We start from the raw sequence: 24,043 nt of genomic DNA, 5'->3' as shown, positions 1-24,043 counted from the left end.
ACAGGAAAGGGTAGAATGGGAGATATGTCATACACTGATCCTCAATTTTGATTAGGTACCATCTATCCATGTAAAGGACTAGGGGCCTAATCAGTACCATGAAAAAAAATATATTTGAAAATCATGCACTCGGGGCTGGAGAGATGGCTCAGTGGTTAAGAGCATTGACTGTTCTTCCAGAGGTCCTGAGTTCCCAGCAACCACATGGTGGCTCACAGCCATCTGTAATGGGATCTGATGCTGCCTTCTTCTGGCATGCAGGTATACACAGAGCACTCATATGTTAAAGTAAATAAATCTTTAAAAAAAACATCATGCACTCATCCCTTTCCCCTAACCACTACCCACCTAAGCAATCCCATTCCCACCCACCCACCCACCCCCCCCCAAAAAAAAACAAGTTATAAAACTATTGCCTCTGTAGGCAATGAGGAAAAGGGAGCAGGGGAGAATTATCATACCTCTGGACCTCAATGTTGCATTATCTATCTACAAATCCCAGCAAAGAACTGGTGCTATGTGGAATAATATATAGAATATAGCAATATTGTATATACATTAAAAATATATAAACACCCAGACCCCCACAAAGCAAACAAAAGATAAGCAAATAAAACATCTAGTCTACCACTGCCCACCAGGCAATGAGGGATAGGGAGTGTGGAGAGTTTTCATAGAATCAATCTCAGTGTTCATTAAGTACATAGTAAAAATAGTCGCACCAAGGACCACGTTCAACATGAAGTTAACACCACAAGGCATTTACAATCATATATACATATATACTATATGGTTATCTTTTTTTCTAACAAGCTATGTTATAAGCAACAGACAGAACAAGAACTCAAGCCTTATACTACTGCAATATGGCACAGGTGACAGAGTGAGGGGTAGATGTTCCACACTTCTGGGTATAGATACAGACTCTTGCTTTGTTTGATAAGACAAACACAGACTGAGAGTGAAAAACTGAAATAACTGACAGACTTTTAAATACATCTAAAAAAGTAAAGTCCCAGAACTCTTTTCACCCTACACTCCCATGCCAAAGCTAAACAACTACTCTACAAGCCATTGCCCAAACAGGCAATGAGGGAAGGGAAAGGGGAGATTTTTCATAGAATGAACCTCAATATTTCTTATGTACCTAAGTGTCCACAAATAGATTTAGGTACAAATGAAGTAACAACAAAAATATTAAAAAATTTTATATTTACATTTTAAAGTATATATACATACAGCACCCCTCTGGGTGGAAGAGAATAGAAAATCTATGCTACTCTACAGCTATTGCCCACAGAGGCAATGAGGAAAAGGGAAAAGAGGAAGTTTTCATACATCCGGACCTCCACGTCTCATTAGGTACTTTTATGCCCATGTAAAGGATTCAGTACCAAATGAAATAACACAGTATAGTAACAAAATTATTTATATTTATAGAGAATATATTTCTCGCCCTTAGTCCCCACTAAAGCTAAGAGAAAAAACTGAAAAGAAAAATCTACTCACAGAGATGGAATAGGGATAAAAGGACACTAAATTCAGAGCTCTACAGTTCATCAGGATAGGTACTCAATGAAATGCAGTGACTAAGAAGCAAGAGCACCTAGGGAAACATAGGAAAAGCAGATGCCAGCTCCTCAGCCCCCAGGAGTAGCTCCACATCATTGTCAATGCTACTAGATACTCACTGCATGGCCAATGTAACAGAAGGAAGAAACCTCTTAGAGAGATCCCTAACTTTACTCATAAATCAATAGAAAGGATAGGGAAAGCAAGGAAGTAAAAACACAGCAACATGTTTATACACTTGAAAAGTATATACTCTGCCCCCAAACTACTTTAGGAACTTATCAAAAACAAACCAACCAAACAACCACCATAAACCCAAACCCAACTTTCAAACACTCAAAATACTTTAACAAGTATTGTACCCAGGCAAAAAAGGGAAAGAGGGCTCTGTTATACATCTGAACTCCATGGTACACTGGGGACCTTCCACTCTGACCACTCAGTGAATTAATACAATACAGTGTAGTAAGAACATATATACAGACATTAAGTACATTTCCCTCCATCTTCCACTCAGATAGCCATTCTATTAGCTATCAGGCCGTAAGAGGTGAGAAGAAGAGAGGACTGTTCACATGTAGTCTTCCACATTTCATCAGGTATTTTCACATGTGTTTGAAGGGCATAGGACCTAATGAATTAGTAATAAAAGGCCATAGCAAGCACTACTCTACTCTTCCACAAAGTTATTGCCTTAAGAGGCAACAAGAAAAAGGGAAGAATCTGTCATACTCAATCACAATGGTTATTAAGTGTCTATGTGATAAGTGAAATACAAAGTGGCACTGCATTTATAACATGTTTGAAAGAATGAGAGACAGCCTAAGTTCCTAAGACTAGAACAAAACAATAGGTACTACTACTATACAGCTATTGCCAAACATCTGTGTGACCTTGCATGGGTTATGTACATGTCTACAAGAAAAATGTACAGAGGGCAGCATTAAAAAAGTCCTAAATAGTAGCAAAACTATTTCTGCACACTCTTAAAAGAAGCTACCTTGTTCCCCTCTTGAAACCCACATTGTTTCAAAACTTAAAATCAAATTATTCTATAACTCTTGCCTACAGTAGCCAATATGGGAAGAGGAGAGATTATAAGAAAGCAGTACTTTACTCTTTCATTAACAGGACAAAAATTATAAAATATAAAAACACCTAAAAATACATGTATATATTTCAAAATATATATCACCCCCCCCCAAATAAACCTTACAAACTCTCTAAAAGTCAATCACTTATTCTACTAGTTATTGACTAACCAGGCAATAAGGGGTGGGGAAAGAGTAATCTGTCATTACTTTGGGACCTTATTTTTCATTTGGTACTTTTTTGATATTTTAGAGGTTTAAGAACAAAATAAAAGAACGACAACAACAACAACAACAAAAAACCCCAGCAAAAATATATACCTGAGTTTCAAGAAATACAATGTAAGGAGACAGAACATTTCCAGAAAAGAGAATTAATTCCACATAAACAAAAGTAAGGCAAAGGTGAGAAAACCTACATTATACCCATGGTCCCAATTCTTAGAGGCCTATGTAAAGCAGTCCATTCCTAACGGCAAACTCATTACACTCCTTGGCAACAAAATACCTGAGACATACCGTGCCATCCCGGAAACTCACCGAACACATGGTCTTATATAAGTGCTCAGATTTGGCTGAAGATTATCATTTCAGGTGCTTTAGATTAAGTAACCATCTTTAAAATCCAAATTAACAACAGACTAACTATCATGCAACAACACAAGACTTGATTTTAATTTCTTGCTTCCCAATATTCAAAGAGGATTGTTGGTTACTCAGTAAACCTCATGCAGCTGGATGTGTGTGTGTGTGTGTGTGTGTGTGTGTGTGTGTGTGTGTGTATGTGTTTTAAAGTTTTACCCAGGACTCTTCTGGCAGCTTTTGCTCTAATTGTGGCTAAATTAATTTCATAAAATAAAAGCACATATGGCAAAGAAAATTAAGCAGAACCTGTGATAGCAAGAAAGTCTGTGAACACTCTGAAGCAATGACAAATACAATGAGACAGAAAAAGGCTTAAGCTTCTGGGGTGGGGGCACTGCCACTACTTTATTAAAGCTAACTTCATAGCAGCAGAGTAAACTTGTCTCCTCCAATTCCTAGCTTTAATAAACTCTCAGATCTCCAAAACAACTCTTGTCCTCAAGTCTAGATTTCCAATTCTATCTTTCCTAATAATCAAGCTGTATCTTTCACATCACATTCAAGAACAGCCTTTCTCTGTAGTGAGCAGAATCCTCATCCAATTGCTACCCAATGATGTCAGGTATTTGTGTGTTTATGCCCAAAGCACGAGCTGACTCCTGTGATTCAATCTTCCTTCCTAAAAGTACAGAGAGAAGAACTTCTCAGACTATAAATACTATCTCTCAGCCTTATTGCCTTGACTTTGAGTTAGCTAAGAAGCTGCACATAAACAGAAAACATACAGAATTCTGTGGGCAAATTAAGAGGCCTGCTAAAATTTTTAAAAAGTCAGGTGAAGGTTATCGGTAAGACTTAAAATATGGCTCCCGTATCCTGGGAACGAGCAGCTACTAAGAGCACTGGATCAAGAATTACCTCTTCCTAAGCCCACAACCTTGTAAGGCTTTATTTACAACCCAGCACACCACAAACATTCACACTCATACATGGAAAAAAGTGTTATTTAAGACGAGATTTGCCATATGCAGAATTACAAAGAGTTTAAGATCAACACTAAGATGGGCAGGTAAATCTCAAGACTGAACTGATCTTGAGAAGTAGCAAACGTTAAACTCTGTTATCAAGGTATAATTTAGTAATACAACATGGTAAAAAATGAAAAGGGGCAACCAAAACCCACAAGAGTATTTTTCCTTCACTCTAAAAATATAAAACTCTACTAACTTCCAGTATCAACTGAACTGTCATACATTCACCAAAAGCACAAGGGGAATAGAGATCTATAATTACCTATTTCAGTAAAATATCAAGATGATTCTATGATTCTCAGGAATAACATTTTCTACTAAAAAAAAAAAAAACCAAAAGCATAAAACCAAAAAATGTTTAGAAAAGACTAAATTGGGAGCAAACTCTAGGATTAAAGCAGGCTATTTTTCAGCTTGTCAGCCATTAAAATTTTGTTATATAAAAATATTCTCATAAAATAAACTATAACTTTGTATATAACTCCACATATTTTAACATTACAACAGCCGAATTTAAAAAAAAAAAAAAAAAAGTGGCGGCCCCAGTCTTCCCGACGCTCCGTGTCCCACCCCCTTCTCCCGCAGCCTTCCGCAGGCCATTTCCACCGAATAGTATTGTATGTCTGATATCCAGAACCTCCACTCTTTCGACCCCTTTGCTGATGCAAGAAAGGGTAATGACCTGCTTCCTGCTGGCACTGAGGATGATATCCATATAAGAATTCAACAGAGAAATGGCAGGAAGACCCTTACAACTGTCCAAGGGATCCCTGATGATTAAGATAAGAAGAAACTAGTGAAGGCGTTTAAGAAGAAATTTGCCTGCAATGGTAATGTTGGACTGGCTAAGGATGATCAGCTGAAGGTTCATGGGTTTTAAGTGCTTGTGGCTCTTGGAAGCTTAAGTGAGGATTTCCTTGCAATGAGCAGAATTTCCCTTCTGTCCCTTGTTATAAGTTTTAAAACCTCACAGCTTGTATAATGTAATCATTTGGGGTCCGCTTTTAACTTGGACTAGTGTAACTCCTTCATGCAATAAACTGAAAAGAGCCATAAAAAAAAAAAGTGGCCTTTCTATGGTCTGACTCTGTGGAGTGTTTTCGGTGTTGACAAATGAGTAATTCCCTTTTTATGTACAGGGACACTGTTTTCAAACAAAATATAGAATTCTCATGAGATATTAAGAAGAAAGCTTCTCTCCTAAGAATCAAAGAAACACAACAATCTAGAAATAAGTCTGCATAGCTCAAAAAATTCAAGTACAAGACTTCTCCTTCAGAAGGAGTGAAAGTGTCCACATTCTGCTCTGGGTTCCTCCCTCACTTGTCCTCTGTTTGATCCTCGGCCACTCTAAAGTAGTTTGGCCATGATAAATGAAACAAAAAACAAAAAACCCACCAAATCTATAATTTTTTTCAACTAAATAAAAGCAGTTTTTAACAGTGAGAAAAGAATTCACAGCCCACCATATTTTCATCTTCCTCCTATTCCACGTTCGCATTGTTCTTTTAAGGTACTATGGTGAACTTCAAAATAAAAAGCTTTAATTTCTTGAAGAACCTATTTAAGAAATGCTTCTAATATACACTCTAATATAAAGTAAAAACCCGCACATGGGTATGATTCACAGAGAAGAGGGAACGATTTGTTAGGTTCAAAAGGCAACTTAAACAAATGACATTCTTGGGTCAAAGTAAAGATGAAGTCACCAGTTCTCACAGAAAGCCGACGGACAGAAGGATACAAAGGTGGGGGTATTGGAATTCATGAGTAAAGTAATTAATGTTAGTTAATGCAGTTCAGAACACTTCCTACATAGTACCATAAAGATGAAGCAGAAAGTGTTAAAAATTTGGATAACTGAACTTTGGGCCTGACTAAAGTTCAATTTAACAGAACTTTCAGCTATTCAATTTAACAGAAATATGAAAAATTCTTTAGAACCTGCCTATCCTGCAGGAAAATAAAAATCTGGACATAAACCATAAACCTTTTTAAAGAACCCCTAATCAGGTTTAAAGAACACCTGAGGTCATCTGTCTAGAGCTACACCTTCAATGCATTTGTCACTGCACTCTTTAGAGTAACTACCAAAATCCAGGTGTATCTATTTAACAAGAAGCAACAAACAGCTGCCCAATCAGCAACCTATAAACACAGTTGTTCTTACAGCACAACTGTCTTGGTTGCACTGTAACAGTAACACTCTGGACACTAAGAAAGAGAACAAAATTTCAAATCTGACTTTTTTCTCCATTTGTGTGTCAAAGAAAAATTATTCATTCTTATTGTAGATGGTTGTCATACAGGTGAATACAATTTTGTAATAAATAACTACTGCCTAAAGACATTTCAGAAAATATATGAAAAATACAATTGGGCCCTGAGCTAACTAGAACTCCTAACAGTGCAAACAACTCAGCAGCACGCCAGCCTTCACTCAACCTTTGCAAAAGCAGCAGAGCTGTGGGCACCTGAAGATCAGCTGTGAGTGCTACAGCCACAGTGTCAGAGTTTTCAGATTCCTGGCCATCCACTGGATATTCAGTTGAATCACTTCCAAAGCCTCCTGAATACACCGAAGCTGCAAGGTTGACTCTGACTGATTTTCAAAGAATGCCTGGACCTGCAAGTTCCATAAAGAAGTATTTTAAACAAAGAAAGGCTGAGGCTCCCTGACTGGTCTTTGGAAGTAAGTTTTAACTGTGATGGTGGCTCAAAAGTCTGACACGTAGAAGTAGGGGGAATATGGTAACATATAGGAGCAGCCCTATACTTTAACACTCAAGTATTTGCCTCAACCAAGTGGGTAATATCTGAAGTGATCTTAAAAACAAAAGCAACCTTTTCTTCCCTGCTGGTGCCTTTACTACTTTGTCTATATGTCTTCTTTCCTTATTATTTCTTAAAATAGAAAAAGAACTCTGAAGAAAAATGAGTCAATCTAACATTAGGCTTGATAAATAAAGTCTCATTTTTGAATGGGATTCCTCAAAATAATTTTATTACTACTTAAATTATTTGTATTGAGGATATAGCAAGTAGTGCTGAGAATGGAATCAGAATTTTATCTCCTTGCTATACATGCAATCATTTAAAATAATCTCAATGCAGAATCATTAGAGTTGATCAAAGAAGACAGAAGGACTAGAATTCACACAAAAAGCCTCCATTTCACTTCAACAGAGAAGCATTGCAATTTCCCTGCTAGCATTTTGTACAACCAACCTCAGATAAATGTGTCTTTGTTGAAAATAAGTGAGTAGATCCAGCAACAATACTTTGTATGGTATAGGAGCCCAGATGGAACCTGAAGAAACACAAATATAAGAGAAAAAAAATGAAGCAGCTGCTGACATCCAAAGCACTGTTCTAGAGCATGAAGGAAACACTTTAATGTGCAGGCATAGTAGGGTCTTCCTCTTGGAAATGCAGCCCAGAAGCTGGGGCATGTTTACACACTGCTGCTGGGCAGGAGAGGAGGTAGGGGCTTGAGATATTTTGATAGAATTTTAATTTGGTTCTCAATAATTATCTATATCCAGAAAAATCATTATTGCTTTAAGAGAAGAAGAAAACACCTATATGTGCTATCTAGCTGATGTCTTGGCAATCAAGAAATATTTCTAATATTTCTAATATTTCAGAATATTTCAAATATTCTGAAATAGTCCAAGGCCAGGTTAGGATGACTAGCTGATCAGGTGTACCTGGCCTTGATCAGTATTTCAATGGAACACCATGGCTAAGTGGCATGATGTTTATAAATATAGATATCAAATAGAAAGCTGCTGAGTACGAAGTGCTTCACCACTTAGGATGAGTCAGAACCCCAAAGAGCCAGCAAGGCACCCAGAGCATTTTGCAAATGCACAGCCTGAGAATACGAAAGTCATTCATTTTCCAAGAAACTTACTTATGTACAAGCTTATTCCAGTTTTCTTTAACAAAATCCCATGCCAGCAAATGTCCAGGAAAATGTCTGCCTACTGTTCTAATGATAAGTGACAACTTCTGTGTTCGGATGATATCACCATCAAGGCTACTTTTCATTAACCTGGAAAAGAAAACAGATTTAGTCTTCAAAATAATTGTGTCTGAAGTGATGACTAAACTTAGATTAGTGTTGGGTTCCAATGTAAAGCTTTTTATCAATTCAAGGTAAATCAGGTTGGACTACACTTAGTATACAAGTTAAAACTTGTTTGATTATTTTATTAGTCATTATACACATTCAAGTTTTGGCACATAATGATTTATGATATATAAAGGAAAAACTGCAACTTCAATTTTGAAAAGATTTTTTTTTTTTCAGGTAGGTCAGGACTACTCAGTCTACTGGACACAAACACACAGACAAGCAGTAATTCTACTAAAAGACAAATAAAAATAGGACAAAGTGAAGGGCCCTAAAAAATTAGAGCCCCAGGACCATTCAGGTCCACCTGGGGGAACAGCCAGCAGAGGTAAGCATCACACTCTTCCCTGAGCTGCACCACAGCTTTGCATGTCTCCTAGAGGAGTCCTACTGGAATAAGGAATATCCAGCCAACACCAGGGACAATCAGATGGCTAATGGCCAGGGCAATATGGTAACACCAGAGCCCAGCTATCCTACTACAACAAGCCCTGGATATCTTAACATAGCCAAAGCACAAGATGACCTTAAATAAATAAATCCCTTAAAGAAATACAGGAAAATAGAATCAAACAGGTTAAGGACAGGAATACAGTGGTTCAATACCTAAAAATGGAAATAGAAGCAATAAAGAAAATACAAACCAAGGGAATCCTGGAAATGGAAAAACCTAGGGAAGAGAACACAAACTATGATGTAAGCATCACCAACAGAATACAAGGGACAGAAGAGAAAATCTCAGGCTGAGAAGATACTATAGAAGAAGCTGATACATCAAAGAAAATGTTAAATTCTAAAAAGTTCCTGACACAAAACAACCAGGGAAATCTGGGATACCATTAAAAAAAAAAAAAAACCAAACCAAACAAACAAAGAAAAAAAAACTAACCTAAGAATAATAGGAACAGAAGAAGGTGAAGAGGCCCAGCTCCAAGGCCCAGAATATATTTTTAACAAAAATCATAGAAGAAAATTTCCCCAACTTAAAGAACAATAGACATATAAACATACAAGAAGCTTATAGAACACCAAATAGATTGGGCCAGAAAAGAAAATCCTCCTGCCACATAATAATTAAAACACTAAATGTACAGACTAATGAAAGAATATTAAAAGCTGCAAGGGAGAAAAGCCAAGTAACATACAAGGCAGACCTATTCAGAATTACACCTGACTTCTCAACAGAAACTTAATTTTTTCTTTTTAATTTTCATTTGTGTATTTTATATGTGAATGTTCTATTTGCCTACATGCCAGAAGAGAGCATTGGATCGTTGTGAGTCACCATGTGGTTGCTGGAGTTGAACTCAGGGCCCCAGGAAGAGCAGGCAGTGATCTTAACCTGCTGAGTCATCTCTCCAACCCTCAACAGAAACTTTAAAAGCCAGACTCCAAGAGACCACAGACGTCGACCTAGACTTCTATACCCAGCAAAACTTTCAATCACCATAGATAAATAAAACAAGATAATTCCATGACAAAAGCAAAATTAAACAATATCTATCCACAAAACCAACCCTACAGAAGATGCTAGAAGGAAAACTCCAACCCAAGAAGGCTAACTACACCAAAGGAACCATAGGAAACAGATAACCCCACATCAGAAAAAAACACAAGCAAAAAACCCCCAAAATGCACACATACGAGTGTGTGCCTGCATGCACATGCGCGCGCGCGCACACACACACACACACACACACACACACACACTTGCCAATTATTGGTCATTAATATCTCAATCAACATCAATAGACTCAATGGACTCAAAACCTCAATAAAAAGCACAGGCTAACAGAATGAATATGAAAACAGGATGTAGATGGCAAGAAATAATCAAACTCAGAGCTGAAATCAATCATTTAGAAACTGAGAGAACAATGAAAAGAATAGACAAATCCTTAGCCAAACTTACTTAAAGGCAGAGAGACAATATCAAAATTAACAAAATCAGAAATGAAAAGGGGGACATAAGAATAGACACTGAGGAAACCCAAAGAGTTATTAGGTCTTACCTCAAAAGTCTGTACTCCACAAAGTTGAAAAATCTAAGCAAAATGAATGATTTTCTTGATAGATACCACTTACCAAAGTTAAATCAAGATCAGATAAACAAGTTATAAATAATGATAGTCCCTATTGAAATAGAAGCAGTCATTAAATGTTCCTCAACTAAAACAAGCTCAGGTCAAACAGTTTTAGCACAGAATTCTATCAGACTTTCAAAGAAGAGCTAATACTAATACTTTTCAAATTAGTCCACAAGATAGAAACAAAAGGAACATTGCCAAATTCATTCAATGAAGTCAGTCATCCTGATACCCAAACCTCACAAATGCTGAAGAATTACAGACCAATTTCCCTTGTGAATATTGATACATAAATACTCAATAAAATACTCGCAAACTAAATCCAAGAACACATCAAAAGTCATCTACCAGGATCAAGTAAGTTTCATCCCAGAGATACAGAGATGGTCTAACACATGAAAATCCATCAATGTAATCCACCATATAAATGAACTGAAAGAAAGAACCACATGATTATCTCATTAGATGTTAAAAATTCTGTGACAAAAATCTAATACCTCTTTGTGTTAAAGTCTTGGAGAGATCAGAGATACAAGGCACATATCTAAAAACAATAAAGACAATATACACCAAGCCAATAACTAACATCAAATTAAACAGAGAGAAACTTAAAGCAATCCCACTAAAATCAGGGACAAGACAAGGCTGCTCACTGTTTCCATATCTATTCAATATAGTACATGAAATTATAGGTAGAGCAGTAAGACAACTGAAGGAGATCAAGGGGATACAAATTGGAAAGGAAGAAGTCAAGGTATCTCTATTTGCAAATGATATGATAGTATATATAAGTGACCCCCAAAATTCAACCAGAGAACTCCTTCAGCAAATAAACACCTTCAGCAAAGTGGCTGGATACAAAATTAACTCAAAAAGAATCAGTTGCCCTCCTTTATACAAATAAGGATAGGGCTGAGAAAGAAATTAAGAAAACAACACCCTTTACAATAGCCATAAATAATATAAAAGATTGGTCTACCAAGCAAGTGAAAGACCTGTATGACAAGAACTTCAAGTCCCTGAAGAAAGAAATTGAAGACGATATAAGATGGAAAGATCTCCCATGCTCATGGATTAGTAGGATTAACATGGTAAAAATGGCCATCTTACCAAAAGCAATCTACAGATTCAATGCAATCCTCATCAAAATTTCAACACATTCTTTACAGACCTGAAAAGAACAATTCTCAACTTTATATGGAAAACCAAAAAACTCAGGATACCTGAAACAATCCTATACAATAAAAGAACTTCTGGAGGTATCACCATCAAGTTGTACTACAGAGCAATACTGATAAAAACCACATGGTATTGGCATAAAAACAGACAGGTTGATCAATGGAATAAAATCAAACACTCAAAATGCACCCACACACTTATGGACACTTAAGTTTTGACAAAGAAGTCAAAACCATACAATGGAAAAAAGAAAACATCTTTCAAAACACAAATGCTGCTGGTCTACCTAGATTTCTGTTATGTAGAAGAATGCAAACAGACCCATATCTATCATCCTGCACAAAGCTCAAGTCCAAGTAGATCAAAGACACACTGCAGCCAGACACACTAAATCAAATATGAGAGATAGTGGGAAACTGCCTTGAACACATTGGCACAGGAGACAAATTCTTGAAGAGAACACCAATGGCTCAGGCACTTAGATCAACCATTAATAAATGGGACCTAATGACACTGAAAAGCTTCTGCAAGGAAACAGACACCATCAATAAGACAAAACAGCAGCCTACACAACAGAAAAAGATCTCCACCAACCCTACATCTGACAGAGTACTAATAGCATATATATATATATATATATATATATATATATATATATATATATATATATCTTGATATATATATATCTTGATATATATATATCAAGAAATTAGGGACAAACAAACCAAATAATCAAATTAAATGGGGTACAAAGCTAAGCAGAGAAATCTCAACAGAAGAATCTCTAAAGACTGAGAAGCTCTTAAAGAAATGTTCAACCTTCTTAGTCATCAGGAAAATGCAAATCAAAATGACTCTGAGATTTCATTTTACACATGTAAGAATGGCTAAGATCAAAAACGCATGGTGGCGAGGGTGTGGAGCAAGGGGAACACTTCTTCATTGCTGGTGGGAATGCAAACGTGTATAACCACTTTGGAAATCAATTTGGCATTTTCGCAGAAAACTGGGAATAGTTCTACCTCAAGACCCAGCTATACCACTCCTGAACATATACAAAAGATACTCCATCATACTACAAGGTCACTTGCTCAACTATGTTCAGAGCAGATTTATTTGTAGTAGCCAGAAGCTGGAGACAACCTAAATGTCCCTCAAGGGAAGAATGGATACAGAAAATGTGATATATTTATACAACGGACTACTACTCAGTTATTAAAAACAAGGACATCATAAAATTTGCAGGTAAATGGATGAACATAGAAATATCCTAAGTGAGGTAACCCAGGCCCATAAAGACAGGCACGGTATGCACTCACTTATAAGTAGATATTAGCTATAAAGTACAGGATAACCATGCTATAATCCACAGACCCAAAGAAGCTAAATAACCAGTATGGTCTATGGGAAAATAGTTGATAGTTGAGTCTTACTCAGGATGGGGAAAAATATAGACATCAGAATCAGATGGAAGGAGGGGAGTAGGTGGGAGATGGGGTAGGGAAGGGACAGGGGTGGGAAAAAATAAAGAGAAAAAAGTATTTACAGAGTATCATTTAGAAAGTAGGTCTGGGCAGGGCCCAAGGATGTCTCTGGGAGACTGTTAGGATTTAGCTGAGTGAATTTATGTTACAGAAGCAACAGGCTAAAATGCTCCCTTTACCCTCTGCATGGCTCTCAGTGTCCTAAATTGTATGCACCTTTGAATTTCTTCTGGCCACTTGAACCTTTATTCTGCTTTTTCCTATTCTTTGTCAGAACTTCCTGCCTTTTTTTCACCCACAAGCAGCTCCTGTTCATAGGCCATGCAGTTGGACATTAAGATGTAGAAGCAATAAACTTATAGAAAGGTAGAATGTACACAATTCTATAGTTGTCTTTTTCTGAACTGTTTGTATTTTCAAAACGACAGAACAAACAGATCAATATCTATTACCAGCAGGGTTTAGAACATCATGCTAAGGGAGGACATTTCCCAGCAGGGCACACATGGAGTTTGTGATTACTAACATCTTCACATCTCTCAAACCAAATCTATTCTGTACATATGTTAAGGTTGAGTCCCCAAGAGGAAATCCAACTCACGGAAACTCCTCATCATAATGTCCAAGTCAGGAGCAAGTCAGAGTGCAAACTCACAAGAAAATGGCCTCCTGCTCTAAACAGCAAAGTGCTTTTATCTTTTGGTTTTTTTCTATCACATTCTTTGAGTGGTTCCATACCAGTAAAGTTTATGTACATCATCTGAGCTGGCAAGAGCTTCAAGTATTTTATTCTTTTCTGCTTCAGAGCCCATGGAAGAATACATGCTTAACAGGAACAGCCAGCCTTTCTCGGTTCTTGCTCCAGCTTTGAACACAGTGATCATAACATCAGTAGGTAGGCTGCAAGAGATGTAATGAAGAATGAGAACAACAAAGAAAAAATATTTGACTATAAAGGCGAGGAGTTGACTGGTTCAGATTAAATAATAATTGTAAACCATACAAATCTAGAGTTAATTCAGTGATGGTTAAGTTTCATGATATAAAGCAGTACATGTATATTTGAGAGGCAGGGTATAAGAAGGGGATGAAACATGGCCAACTGCCTTTATTAAAGTCTCAGAGCTAGGAAAGACTGCAGACCATTATTAAAATTTCCTATTTCAACTTTCCAGATGATATTTTAATCATTGCTCCAATATTCTCAATAAGGAGCCTGGAAAGAATTAATTACATCCAAGAGCATTTCTCCTAACTGCTCACTTCACCAGTCATTTCATATCCAAATTAAAGGAGACCTCTCTCACCCTCTGAGAAGTATCTCCTATCAAAAACTCAAAAAATTGGAGTCATGGAGTTAGCTCCATCATTTAAAGTACTTGCCACACAAACATGAGGACCAGAGCGCAACAACTTCCCACCCAGCCCCAACCTGCTTGTTTTAATGTCAGTACTCAGGAGGCAGAGATAGGTCAAGCAGGGGTACACAGTTAGACTCCATCTCCAAACTAAATCCACCAAGCAAACCCAGAAAACATGTGTTGGCAAGGATGTTAAAACAAAAACAAAAACAAAAACAAAAACAAAAACAAAAAAACACCACACCCTGGAATGTTTCTCTGTTGGTGGAAACAAAATCACACAATTACTATGTGAAACATGATATCATGAAAGTTCTTTAAAAATTAAAAATGGAATGCTAGGGAAAATAGTTTAATCATAAAGAGCTTGCCAAGTAAGCATGAGAACTTGAGTCTGATCTCCAGAAACCCATATAATAAAGTCAAGGAGGCGGTATGATATGAAATACCGACATTCAGGAGACAGAAACAGGCAGATCCCAGGGACCCTCTGGCTAGCCACTCTAGACTATTTAGTGAGCATCAGGCCAATGAAAGCTGCTGTTTCTGAGGATTTACATTAGAGATTGTTTTCTAGTATCCATACACATGTGTACTTACACAATCACATATATAGATATATGATAAAACAAAATGAATACTAAATTCTCTATAATCCAGCAATATCACTTTTGGATATATACGAAAAGAGTTTAAATCAGATCTACAAGAGCTAAAAATTATATGCTTCAATTCGCGGCAGTAATATTTACAAGGGCCAAGAAGTAGAAGCAATTCAAAGGTCATGAAAACATATTAATAGGGCAAGTGCATACAGTGGGCTATCTTTCCTTCTTTAGGAAATAATGGAAAGACCCATTCAAGTAAATGTGCATTTCACCTCTGAGTTCCATTTGATGCCATCCAATTGTCAAACAGTTTTGTGGCCATAGTGGTACAGTTCTCTAGGCTGTGGGCACAGGCAAATTCCAGCAAGGCTGACCGAAGCTCTCGCATGGATGGTGTGCCTTCATCCGTCCAAGTCTGCTGCTGGATTTGGTTCTGTAGCAATTTATGTACTCTGGTCTACAGACATGAAATATGATTGATTAAAATGGTATTGATAATAATTTAATCAATCAGGAAATCAGGATTACTACATATCTTTTCTCCAACATTTACCCAATAATGAAAAAAGACATACATATTACTTATTAAATGTTAACTGAAACATAAAGTCCAAGTTTAGTTGGAATGAAATTATCCAATAATAAAGCTACAAGTAGGACTTAAAATGATACAACTCAACTCAGGAGTTTCCCCCATCCCCTGATTTAATTATACAGCTCACGCTGACCCTGAATATACAATTCTCTTGCTGAGATTATAGGCACATGTCACCATCTTCTGCTAAAATATACTTCTTTACCAATGATTTAATGTTTAAAAAGTTCTAAACTTATTAAAAGCATATTAAAAGTATATTATTATTAAAAGTATATTAAACATACCACCTAATTTTAGACTATTAGCAAATTAACCTAACAAAATTGAAGAGAAAATGGCATTACTTATCCCATTTTTAATGTAAAAAATTCAAAACTACAGAAAAATGCAGAAATAGATGTATAGTACATATCCATGTTATTTACCTAGATTTATCAGTTTCTAATTCTTCATTTTTATACATATAGTACATATATACTTTATTTTAGCTAACCTGTTTGTAAATTATAAATATCATGAAATTTCATTTTTATACCTAGTTTGTATATGATCAAAATTCCCTGTTATACTTCAGAAAATAGACACTTATTCAATACTATCATCACCTGCTATTCTAACCAATTCATTGTTACAGTTACTTCTGAATGAAAGGACATTGTGAAATATATGTGTATTATAGAATTGGCAATCCCCTTTTCATTTTTTTCCTCTGAAGAAACATAAAAGCTATTCACAGTATGTGGAAATCCTTCCATGTTACAAGTTATTATGCACCAGGGAGGGAGAAGATACACAAAATTTAACAATAGTGTAAGAAGTATGCACTCAGGAAATATCAATGGGAAAAAACTGATATAAAATGCTATTTTTTTCCTGTAAGAAATATCTTCAAGCTATACATAAGAAGAGTCAAATTAAAAAAACAAAAAACAAAAACCCTACAGGTGTCCGTCCCCTCTGCAGAACCTTAGCACCAGCAAGTTTCTCCTCACCAGTTACTTCTTTACTATTACCCATGCTGACTACTTTTATGTCAACTTGACACAAGCTATAGTCATCTGAAAGGAGGGAACTTCAAATGAGAAACTGTCTCTGTAAGATCTGGCTGTAGGCAGGCTGGTAGGGCATTTTCTTAATTAGTGATAAGGGAGGGCCCAGCTCATTGTGGGTAGCTGACTGGTTCTGTGTGCTATAAGAAAACAGGCTGAGCAAGCCACGAGAAGCAAGCCAGTAAGCAGCACTCCATGACTTCTGTTTCCAGGTTCTTGCACTACTTGAGTTTCTGATTTTCCTCAATGGTGGCTTATTACCTGGAAGTATACGTGAAAAAACTTTTTCTTCCCAAGTTGCTTTTGGTTGTGGTGTTTCATCACAGCAACACAAACCATAAATAAGACACTACTTTATCTCAATATAAAGCATCACAGATGAGTTATAAAAAAAAAAAACAGCCCCTTTAAACTCCAAACTTCAATTTAAGTTCTTTCAAAGTATTATGCTCTTTTTAAAAATCACTGTCCATCTCTAAAACCGAAAGAACTAGTAAAAGAAGCTCTCAAAGCTTGTGATAACACATCAACTTGCCTCTGTTTGATTAAAGGCAATAAAATAAAGATCAGACACCTTGTTGAATGTGTGAGGTGGGGGAGCTTGAGAGTTACTGGGTAAACGTGGAATCAAAACATACTGCCATGCTAGCTGTCATTTGCAGGACATTCCATGGGGCTCACTTGGCTGTGTTGGTACCTGCTATCTGCAACTGACTGACCCATTTAATATCATCAAGACAGCACTATCCCTGATTGTAGACACAGACCCTAAGCCTGATGTTTTTGTCCCAAATGAATGGAGAGTAAAAGAAAAAAAATAAAGGTATTTATAATAAAAACAAAGAAACAATGTATAAGAAAGTTACAACTTGGAATCCTATCTTCAAAAATCTCAGTGGAGAGCCACAGCAACACCAATTGGAATGGCACTGTGACACACTGCAGCAGAGAAAGGCTGACACTTGAAGGTGCTTAGACTAAGCTCTGAGTATTCACACCCTACAATCAGAGGGCACAGGTTTTGCTAGTCTCTTTATGCCAATAATGATTAAGAGAGAATCTCAAAATATGTTAAGTATATTTGAAAGTATGATAAATATTTTACAAAGATAATTCTATTTTCATAAAAATCCTGCAGTTTTAAATGTGACCATTTAATAAATGATTCAGGTTATATCCTCAATATTATTTATATTAATAAGAGCATAGCAGGTATCTCAAGTTGCCTTTTCCTCTTATACAATAAAGTGAATTATACTTTTCATATGGTTTCTAAATGAACCTCTTTTGAAATTAAGGCAATTAAACAACTAACACTAATTTCATATAGAATGGCAAGAAGAGAAAGGGTATAGAGAGATGCACCACAGAAGCTACCAACACTGTGTATGCCACACAATGCAGCAACAGTAACAAATGGACTTTAAAACAGGAAAAGATCCCAACAATTGGCTATATATTACATTTTTATTTACTGCTTTAATTTTACACCTATATACTCGGGAAAGTTCTTTCCTAAGTTAACAAAGTTTCTTAAAAGAGAACTGTCAGTTTTATTGCAAAGGTTTATCCCATCAATTCTTCATATGTAAGAGAATGACATTTGTAAGTTATAAAACAGGAATCTGGCTAAAACCAGACACTAATTTCAGATGTGAACAACTTCACACAATTCAAATATACCTCCAGACCCTACCCACCAAACCATGGCATATTTCACAAAATGATGTATACATCACACACAGGTTTTATAACAAAATGAATGTGTTTTGGTTATAATGATAAAAATATTAATCAGGCACCAATATTAAATACCAATACACTTGAACATTGGATTCAAGGGCTTGAAAATGCCTGCCATCCCACTTCCTGAAGTGGTTTCATGGTTTGATTAAAGATTAAAACAAGAATTTTAATGTTTTTCTCTTTATGCATCAAAGCCAAGTGTGGGTCCGTGTTCCACCCTGCTACCAGGCACAGCTGCTGGGGAGATGAAATGTGGGGAGATTTATATGGTGCTTATCCCAGTGCCGCAGCAAGGCAGGTGCTGGGCTTCAGGGAACCATTGAGACACTGATCATGGGGGAGGGGGGATGAGATGCGAGAAAGCTGAAGCTGGCATTCCCTAACTTCCGGGCATCTGGTTTTAGCTAGAAAAATCACACAGAGAAGTCGGGCACAGAAAACGACGACGTGTGTCTTGGGGGAGGGGAGGTCCACAGGCAGGCTGAATTGTGAGGAGTTGAGAGCAGAGAATGGGGACTTGCTCATCAGTGAAGGCCTTTAGCTTGGCTGCAGTTGTGGCTGGGAGCGCAGAGAGGCCTTCTGTGGGAGAATTAAGGGGTGGCTCTGTAGCTGAAGGCCTGCTCCGTGCTCCCCATGGCGGTTCTGGATGAAAGAGACAGTCCTTGGTTCCAAACTGTTTATTGGTTGCTCATCGTGGAAAATGGATGCATGCCATACCGAGTTCTCAGGGTGGACCAGAGATTAAATACCTTTTGCAGGGAGGAATGTCTGGAAGGGGAGCTTATTGACTAAACCCTTTAGGGTTTAGGCCTTTAGGTACCTCATTAGCATTTATGTGGAAAGTATGGCACGCGTTCCAGGCCAGGAATTTGGCAGAAAGGTGCCTCCGTCTCAGGTGTGCATCCACTGAATTTCTGGGGTCTCAATCCTCTCTACCCACCAAGATTCCTGGCATGGTTTACCATCCCCCAGCCAAGTTGGTATTTGGTATTTAACAAAAAAAAATTTAAGGAGTTATAGCACTGATGGGCCTAAGTCTTAGAAATAGGCACCAAGCCTCCCACCCCTGCCCTTACCAGTCCCTCAGATCTTACTCTATAGTATGTTCCAAACAAATACCTGAAACCAGAGGATGAAGATGCATTATTTGAACATCAACAGGAAAATATTCCAAAGACCCAATTTGTGTTTTCAACAAAGGGATAGCTTTCGATAATTACCAAATGCTTCCTAAAACTAATCTTTTTTTAAAAAAGATTTATTTACTTAGTTTATGTATATGAGTACACTGTAGCTGTCTTCAGACACACCAGAAGAAGACATCAGATTCCATTACAGATGGTTGTGAGCCACCATGTGGATGCTGGGAATTGAACTCAGGACCTCTGAAAGAGCAGTCAGTGGTCTTAACCTCTGAGCCATCTCTCCAGCCCCCTAAAACTAATCTTAACAAGAACAGAGAAAGGCATGTGGAAGAAGGACTTCTGCTACCATGAAACTAACTCGTCAGACAGCTTTAGAATAGGTAGACGTTCTGTCTCCATTTAGGGTATTTTTAAATCCCTTCAAATCAGTGTCCTTCAAGAGTGATGAACATGAGCGATGTGTATTATCTTGTCTGCTACTATTGACACTACATTGAATAGTGTATTTCCCCCCAATTCATACAATCTTAATTAGGCACTGTCTCTGTAGATATAATTAAGTGAAAGTGAAGTTATACAGGGTTACTATGAGCTCTGACCTAAGGGTTAATATATCTATGACAAGTGGCAAATTTGGGCACAGAAACACAGACAGTATAGTGCCTTGTCAACAGAGATAGGACAGGAGCGACATAAATTTAAGGAAGGAATGCCAAGGCTTGCCAGCATTCACTTGAAGCTAAGGAAAACGCATGTAGTAGATACTCTACCCTGCCATCACCTTGACTTTAGTCTTCTAGCCTCTAGGGGCATAATAAATAAGTTTCTGGTATTTTTATATAACAAGTTTGTAGTAATACATTAAGGCAATCCTAGGTAACTAATATATGACTTTAATTGTTGAAGTATCAAAAGTAATAGCTGTTAAGATGAAGTGACTGGTCTTAAGAGAGGGGAGGTCTAATACTAAGACTCCTTGAGAGCTCATACTCTTACTGCCACCTAGTAGTCAGCAACAACTACTAAGCAGAATATTTTCAGTACAAACATGCTACATTTTATAATGAACACTAGCAAATTAATAGGATCTCTCTTTTTTAAATGACTCTATTTTAATGTTGTATAAAAACAAAAGAGAGTCCTCAGGGACATTTTCTTTTTAGATGGCTCTACTTAACAGTAGTCAAAGGTCTACATTTTGATATTAGAAGAATACTATTTCATATAAAAAGCTTCATCAACTTTTCATGGTAAATCATGGCATTTTGATCCAAAATAGATATTTTACAACCAGTAAAATAAAGAAATTAGAATTTAACTGCTTTTTAAAAGAAAGGAATGTTAAAAGCTGAATAGAATTGCGAGTAACAGTATTAAAGGTAGGCATAAGAGAAACTGAAGGAAGACCTACCACCAATCTGGAGGACAGGTCCATGTATCCCAGTTTTTCCAGGAGGTTATAGATGAGGTCTGTCTGGAACAGGGCTTCAGTGATGGGTGCAGTGTGGGTCTCATTTCTAAGATAGTCAATCAACTCAAATGCCATCCGAATATGCACTTTGCCAAGGCTAGAGAATAAATGAATATGAAGTATAAATCTTCTGAGACACACACATAACTTCATGGAGGAAAACTTTATAGTGAGTACTGAGTTGTGCAGACAAGAAACTTAGGTTTACAGTAGCATCAGACAAAGTTAGACTCAAGTAAATGTATTTATGTGGCTCATGGGTAAAGATGCACTTTAATAGAAAGCTCACTTTTGGATCCAGAAGTCATCTATTATTTGGCACTAATTAAAAGCATTACACTGTCTTGGAAATGACAACTGCTATTAATTTTATTTACTAATTACTTCTATCTACCACAAGATTAGGGGTAGCATACCCCCTGTCTAAATTAGTATCTGATTCAGAATACCTGAATCAGAAAATGGACAAATCTTATTTCTGGCTGTAAATTCAGTTTGCCAAACTGTAAACTCTCTGAAGCCAGCCTAATGAAGTTCCAAGCCAGCCAAGGCTACAAAATGATACCCTGTCTCAAACAAAAAAGTAAACTACTAACTAACTAGGCAGTTTGTAAAAGTCATAGCAGTAATCATTGAAAGAACATAACAAGGCTACTTCATATTTAAAACATAAGTCAAAATTTGGAAAGTAATAATGATGAGTAATCTTTGTGTTTCTAGGTCTGGAGTCAATCAAAAATTGTAAACTCCTCAGAAAACACTTCTACAAAAGACCACTGCCATTTCTTGGCTTTGGGCTTCTATCACGTATATGGTGGTTGGAGAGGTAACCCCCACATATATAAGGAGGCTCCAGTCACTAGAGAGGCTATTCAACCAATAGATTAGCACTAAACTTTAAGCAGAAGCCAATTGCTACAAAATAACGTGAATCTTGAATTCTTAAAACATTTTTACTAAACAAAATATGTATCCTACTTGTTGGTATCTATTCTTGAACTAGTAGTGGATCCTATTTTATGTTAACTATTCAATGTGTCCATAGCTAATGTTTCTAACACATTATAAAATCTCTGAAAGCAATGATCATGCTTAACATTTTCCAAATCTTCTAAAACTCTACCTAACAGTCAATATATACTTGTTCTTTCAACCTGTTTCAACCTGTTCTCTGACTTGATCTTTATTGCAATAACATTTAAAAAACATGACAATAACAATGCAAATCAAGCATACTCTACCCTGCAAGTTCAAAGATGTTATTGATCAGGTTGGCTCGGTCTTTGTCACTCAGAACATAAGGATTTCTTTTTAACTGATTGATTAGAGCTGCCCAGTCATCATCAGCATAGTGAACAATGTAATAGCCAGTCATGTTTGTATTGACTTTGACCCATTGCACTTGTTCTGTAAGATTGATGACATCTAAAATAGAGAAAAAAATTAAAACATCAAGAGAGAAGACAATAGAGGGCTTTGGTTGTTTCAAAGTTAACAAAGTATGTTTTCATATCTATGCTTCTTTTAAAAAACTAAATGCCTATGTGCTGGTACAGTAAGTTTCACATTAATGAGGGTTGCTACTCATTCATTTAAACATTATTTATTCATCATACATTATTAGTTCTAGGATTAGGCACTGGAGAACAAATGACAAAGAAGACAGAGGAACCTGTTTTATGGTCTAATAAAAGCACGTAGAAACAACATCACATAAGTGTCACTCACGGAAAAAGAAAACACAACATCCATGGAAGCACATAGAAACATCTCACTCTAAAGGGCAATCTGGAGAGGCTTTGTGATGGAAGAAATGTCTAAGATTGTCAGAAAACACAAGCCTTAGGAAATTATGCATGGGGGAAAGGGATGGTCTAAAGAATGAAGTTTTACTTAAAGACTGTCAAGTTCAAAAGCATAAATTATTAGAATTTATCTGATTCCCTTTATTACTCTAATTTTGCTGATATTCTGGACGTTCTGAAGATGGAAATGCTTCTAAGTATATCTTAATAGAAATATCAGTCCTTTTCATTAAAAGAGTCAATATTTATTTTTTTATTCTTGATAGATGGGAAGGATCAATTAGGTGAAATAAATTCATATTACTCTTTTTCAGAGTAATATGTAGTTCTGGTGAGTATTTGTGAAGAAATAAGTCATGTTTCCAGGTTAGGGCCATTGTAAATAGGCTTCTAATTGATGAGAATAATTCTATTATTAGCTAATCCAAAAAGTACCAATTTTCTCCATTTGGGTTAGCCAGCACAACCTTGTGTGGCACTTTTAAAAATAAAGCCTGGTCAAGAGGTATTACACAGCCCCATCTCCACTGACCTAAAAAAAAAGTTTTTAATTTATTGTAATAATTAACAGATTAACAGTTTGGTTTTCATAGTCTACTGTATAGTAAAATAAAGAGTGAACAATTTAATCTTAAATGGCAAAAACCAAGACAAAGTAATCTAATTGTGATTTTAAAAAACATTTGTTAATAAGCTATGAAAATCAACTACTGTTTTATGAGGAAATATTGAAGTCCTGAAACAAACAAATAAAAATATATGTTTTTACTATAAAATTAGGAAATGTGACATCCAGGGAGTTACCATCCCACAGGTTAGCTACAGCCCTTGCAAAAGCCCTTCTTTGTATCACTTCCTTTACCCTTTATCTTATTAAGTAGAAACAAAGACAAGATAACAACACACAAAAGCATGTCAGCAAATTACCTCCCTTCTTTTCCTTTCTAATTGCTTTCCTTCCAATGATACAACTTTTAGTTTCATAGAAATATTTCTGAGATAATGATATACTTTTTCAGAAACAGACCATTTCCAGTTAGAATTAAGTATCTCCTAGAGTTAAATATTTTGGGTTTACATATAAAAGCTAGAT

The 24,043-nt window shown here is 36.5% G+C and overlaps 1 protein-coding gene across 2 annotated transcripts in view; it reads right to left on the bottom strand.

Moving 5' to 3' along the window:
• Positions 1-386: 386 nt before the first annotated feature.
• Positions 387-24,043, bottom strand: part of Lnpep (leucyl and cystinyl aminopeptidase) — a 94,424-nt gene continuing 70,767 nt past the window's right edge. Inside the window, exons 12-19 of one of the 2 annotated variants that reach the window (XM_076926536.1) lie at positions 22,387-22,570; positions 21,086-21,242; positions 15,409-15,593; positions 13,906-14,067; positions 8,196-8,336; positions 7,508-7,589; positions 6,754-6,905; positions 387-3,927 (exon numbers count right to left, since the gene is read on the bottom strand). In XM_076926536.1, the coding sequence (XP_076782651.1) occupies positions 6,774-6,905; positions 7,508-7,589; positions 8,196-8,336; positions 13,906-14,067; positions 15,409-15,593; positions 21,086-21,242; positions 22,387-22,570 (1,043 nt within the window). In that variant the 3' untranslated portion in view covers positions 387-3,927; positions 6,754-6,773. Of the gene's footprint in view, positions 3,928-5,801; positions 6,906-7,507; positions 7,590-8,195; positions 8,337-13,905; positions 14,068-15,408; positions 15,594-21,085; positions 21,243-22,386; positions 22,571-24,043 lie in introns of those variants that run through there. The other variant, XM_076926535.1, reaches the window with a different exon arrangement.

The sequence above is a fragment of the Arvicanthis niloticus genome, chromosome 28, assembly GCF_011762505.2.
Source record: "Arvicanthis niloticus isolate mArvNil1 chromosome 28, mArvNil1.pat.X, whole genome shotgun sequence".
Lineage (NCBI taxonomy): Eukaryota > Metazoa > Chordata > Mammalia > Rodentia > Muridae > Arvicanthis > Arvicanthis niloticus.
This window is presented reverse-complemented; position numbering and strand designations above follow the sequence as displayed.